Source organism: Gossypium arboreum, chromosome 3 (assembly GCF_025698485.1).
Source record: "Gossypium arboreum isolate Shixiya-1 chromosome 3, ASM2569848v2, whole genome shotgun sequence".
Classification (NCBI taxonomy): domain Eukaryota; kingdom Viridiplantae; phylum Streptophyta; class Magnoliopsida; order Malvales; family Malvaceae; genus Gossypium; species Gossypium arboreum.
The window spans coordinates 4,244,082-4,248,809 of NC_069072.1; the positions used below are offsets into that span (position 1 = coordinate 4,244,082).

The following is a 4,728-nucleotide window of genomic DNA, read 5'->3' on the forward strand; positions in this document are numbered from 1 at the left end:
TTTAGCAAAGAGGAGGCCCAAGCTCTCTGCTGCTTCTAAGCCTTCTGTTGTGGCTTAAACTGCTTTTAAGTTTTGGTAAACAATCGGCCTTGTCAGTACTTGGTTTTTGTAGTGTTATATGCTGATCGTTTTGCCTAGTATTAGATATTTTGAATAGTGAAGACCTATAGTTTAGGCTTTTTTATGAATGTTGAGTTTGGTATCCTATCTATTATGTTATTTTATGTGGTCTACGCTTACTGCCTTGTGGCTGTGCTCCTTTGGCATGGCAGATCTGTTTATTGTGTTTAAATTGTAGCCTTATAGTATATATATGTTATTATGTGTCGTAAGCATGCCGTCCCCAATATTGAGTTTTCCCTCATCAGAACTCTACGCCTGATACCTGAGTGATTCTTTTGTCCAATATTTGAGTACTTTCACTTCTGACCTCTTTTTGAGTAGGCAATGGTGAAGCCAAAAAAATTTTTTAGGGGGGCCGGATGAAATTTTAAGTTTTTATAGTTTATATTTTTATAATTTGTAAAGGATTAAATTAAATTTTTATAATTTTAAGGGGGTCAAAATGCAATTTTACCTTTACTAATTTAAAATTTTTAAAAAATTTCAAGGGCCTAAAATGAAATTTTTCATTTTAGAGGGGGCCGGGGCCCATGCCAGCCCCCCCTGGCTACGCCCCTGTGAGTAGGGCGAGAAAAGATAAATGATTTTTGAATCTCCTGATTGCTTCAGAGTACACAGGTTCCGGGTGGCAAAAAGCTCCTAATGTCGAGCCTTGTTAGAGTTGAATGCAACCAAAACTACTTATGTGAGGAGTGATGTAAGGAAAAACTGAATTGGAAGCTGTGAACATATCATTTAACAAGTATCCTAGCTGAGACCAACCCTGCAGTCATTGCAGCTCCAAATAAAGCATGCAACCTCACACAATAATATTTTGCCATGAAGATCATCCCTTTGTCCTGTAAGAAAGAATTTCAATCAGAATTTTCGGTTGTTTAATGTTAAGATGTTCAAATCTCAGCATTCATTAGGCTTACGGTTCAAACCCCAGTATCCAACAGGTCTACGATTTTAACCACAGTATCTGCAACCCTTTCTCTATTCTTAAGGTAGGGTTTCCTTTTTTTATTTTTTCAAATTGAAGAGGGGGTGGATGTTGCCAAGACTTAAACTGTAGACCTTAAATGCCAATGCAAACTTTTTAATCTCTTTGTTTTATGAATAGGACCCGTGGTCGAAACAGTTTTCGGTTTCACTGCCAGTTTGGTTTCAAGTAAATAAAAAACTAAAAAATAAAAATTACTAGACAACTAAAAGAGTATGACCCAATCAGTTGAACCATTGGCTCAATTGATTTTTCTTTTTATCCTACTTCAATTGATTTGTACTAATTCATGGATCAAATCACCATCCAAAGACAAGGTTTGTTGAAATCAGTAATCTTTATCAAGCAAGTTTAACAGCATACCTTGTGGTTCTCTTCAACAAAGTTAACCACCAGTTTCCCTATAGGTAAGGTCAAGGCACAAAGAACCTAGATAAAACCAACACAAGCGCAAACAGTTACAATATGCATACTTATGAACCATCAAGTATTTTAGCATCAAGCAGATTAAATTCATTTTCTTAAATCAATTTTAACCTTTTACTTACAATGCAAGTTAGTGGAAGAGCTTTGCATAGACCAAGACCAAATAAAAGAGAATAGAGTGTTAAGACTGCCCCTTTCACAACCATTGAACCTCTCTCAGTGCCCATCTTTACCTGCAATCCAAGTGATAGAAATAAATTTCTTTTTTCTGCCTCTGCAACAGAGAAAAAACCACAATACTTGATGGAGTGTATGTACCAAAGGTGACATTTTCCCGACGGCGATATCTTCTTCAACCTGAGATAAACGACAATCATGTCATTCCTATAAAACCTATGATGAGTTTGTGAATTGTCCCACACAAAAAGACTGAGAAATATTAACCTGATGAAAATGGCTACAGAACAGAATAAGGGTAGTCGTCAAGCCTACGAGCACGGATGCAGAAAGAACGGTGTGTGTCAAGGGGACGAAGATTATCTCCCTGCCAAAATCACCCAAAATTAATGTATTGAAGGAAAACAAAATTGAAATCTAGAAATTCTGCATTAGTTTTCAGTAAGCAACCTTGTGCTGCCCAATAACAAGTAGAAAGCAGTTGTAGCAAATGGGCCAAACGCTGCAAAGCACAAGGGCTCTCCCAATCCTTGGTAACTTAACCGAAATGGTGGGCACTGTTAAGTATGTATCGGGATCTCATAAATGTTATAGTATCTGGATAGAAGTGATCATTGAAAAAAACCATATTGCCCCTAGTGTAAATGAATGAAAATTCACTCTACCTGATATACGTAACCACAAAAGATTGCACAACCAAGTAGCAGCAATGAACGCATATTTCTTGCATCTGCAGATGCCCATGTCAACCCAATGAAGCCAAGGGCAAGTGATGAATAGGCAGCAATAAGGGGCCCTGACCGGCTTTCACAAGCACAATACAGAACATTTTATGACCAGGAAACATAGTAGAGAAATAAAAGAAGATACACATTGGCAATAAGATTACCTGCTAACCAAATTTACTACTGATTCCTTTTTGTTCTTGTCTGCTCCGGTATCAAAATCATAGACATCATTGCTGCACATGCACAAAACTTCAATATTTTAACTAGCATCCTAAACATTGCTCTGATTACTAGCTTTGCCCCCCCATAACTCACCTTAAATTGAGCCAAGTAATAATAAGAACGGAAGAAGCCAAGAGTGTCATATAACGCCTAGCTGAAAACAAGCCTGTCTGCAAATAAGCAACTGCACCACCTACCTGCTCAAAATTATCAACAAATATTGCACAAAAAGTTATTGAATGAGATTCTAGAGACACACATTGGTGAAAGAGAATAAATCAATAATACAAACGTTTCGTTTGACCACTGCAAGATATTGGCTAATGCTCTATAACACTTCTGTTTGAGATCACATTAGAACTAAGGAATCAAGTGAATTCTGTCAAAATTAAGCTATCTCCATAATCTAGTTCATTATCATAAAACTTCCATATGTTAAAAGAATCTCACAGTCAAAGGAACCAAAGCAACAGAGTAAATCGGCAACTTAATTGCCCTCCATATCAATGTTGCTTTAGAAACATCATTTTGGTCTTGATGAGTGCCATCAGCTGAAATGTGTGCTATATTGTTGGGAAATACATGTTGCTGGTGCTGGCACCTGGTTTTTAATCTTCCAATTCGGGAAAAACTTTGTTCATCAGAATTGAAATGCAATGAACCTTTGGAAGTTTTTGTAAAACGAGACCCTTCATAAGACCTGAGGGAAAAAATATTCTAATTCAAGCGGGGAAGGAGCATTTTCTGTATTTTAACAGGTAATCCATAAAAGATTCTAAGATTAAACAAAAACCATCAATTATATGAACAATATTGCATCATTATAGAGAAAAAAAAAAAAAACTCACCTGATAAGGTCACACTGATTTGTGTACACATGGTGCATCCGTACACCTAACCCTAAGCACGAGGAGCTAAGCGTTGTCGTCAATGGCTTCAACATGTCTTAATCTCTACAAGAAGATGGCGAAAACGAGAAAGAAAACGAAAATGGGTCATTGGTTTTCAACTCTCCGATGACCGTTAGTTGAGTTCATTTTCCCAGTGGCTGGATAATGGTTTGAAAGATCAACTGAAAACCGACAGAATCTTCACTACTTACCAAATCTTATCCATCCATAAAAGATGTTAATTACATGGGTCTTGTCAGCCACTAAGCTCATGGTTTTGGCCCGATGGGCCTTTAAGGCTTTGCTTAGACTCCATTTCTACCGCTCGCAATAATGGTGGCGCTTAAGCGTGTATTAGTTCACTGTAATGAAATAGAAATTTGATGAGAATGGAATAGAGTGACAGTAGAGACTATTTTATTTGGTTAAGTGAAATAATATTACGGAATAGATGAGGAATAAATAAAAAATGATAAATTTAATTTTTCTTTATTTTTATTAATTAAATTGCTCTGCGTTTTATTCAAATAAAAAGTAAAGTGAAAAATAATTACCTAAACTGAAACAAAGGCCCAAAAAGAACCAAAACTGGCCATATTTCAAAATCCTAAAAAAGCCCTATCCCTAAATAAACAACTATTCCTAACAGAAACCTAAGAAAACCATCTCGCAGCCTGTCTTCATATTCGACGGTCACTCATTTTCTCAGTAGATCTTCTTTCCAATCTACACAAAAATGGGTCAAGGTGATTTTTTTAATGGATATGTAAAGGTTATAGTAATTGTTTGTATTGCTTCGTTATTTGAAATTTACATTCGCGCATGTATAATATAAGATTAAAATGTAAAAAAAGTATTATAAAAAAACCTAATAGCACGTTTGGTTGGTATGAATGGCTATTCCATTCTTACCTTATTCAGCACAATAGTCCTACTCCATTGTTTGGTTTGACTGAATGAATGAAACCACTGTGTAGTATTACGGCCTCATTCCGGCCTCTCATGGAATAGCCATTCCATGCTACCACTAAAGAATAGCCATTCCAGCCTTTCACAGAATAGCCACCAACTTTGGATGAATTATATTTATGGAAGAAAAATCAAGAAGAAATATAAACTGGAACCCAATCATTAAACAAACTTCCATTCAATGCTTTCTCAACTTCGATTTCATCCA

At 36.3% G+C, this 4,728-nt stretch overlaps 1 protein-coding gene across 1 annotated transcript; it reads right to left on the bottom strand.

Moving 5' to 3' along the window:
• Nucleotides 1-704: 704 nt before the first annotated feature.
• Nucleotides 705-3,795, bottom strand: LOC108474800 (2-carboxy-1,4-naphthoquinone phytyltransferase, chloroplastic). The gene is made up of 11 exons (XM_017776819.2): nt 3,510-3,795; nt 3,112-3,361; nt 2,755-2,858; nt 2,601-2,672; nt 2,377-2,515; nt 2,162-2,268; nt 1,979-2,078; nt 1,853-1,891; nt 1,657-1,767; nt 1,472-1,537; nt 705-962 (listed from the first exon to the last, which is right to left on the bottom strand). The coding sequence occupies exons 1-11, from the start codon at nt 3,602-3,604 to the stop codon at nt 855-857; spliced, it is 1,191 nt and encodes a 396-aa protein (XP_017632308.1). The 5' UTR covers nt 3,605-3,795; the 3' UTR covers nt 705-854.
• Nucleotides 3,796-4,728: the final 933 nt, after the last annotated feature.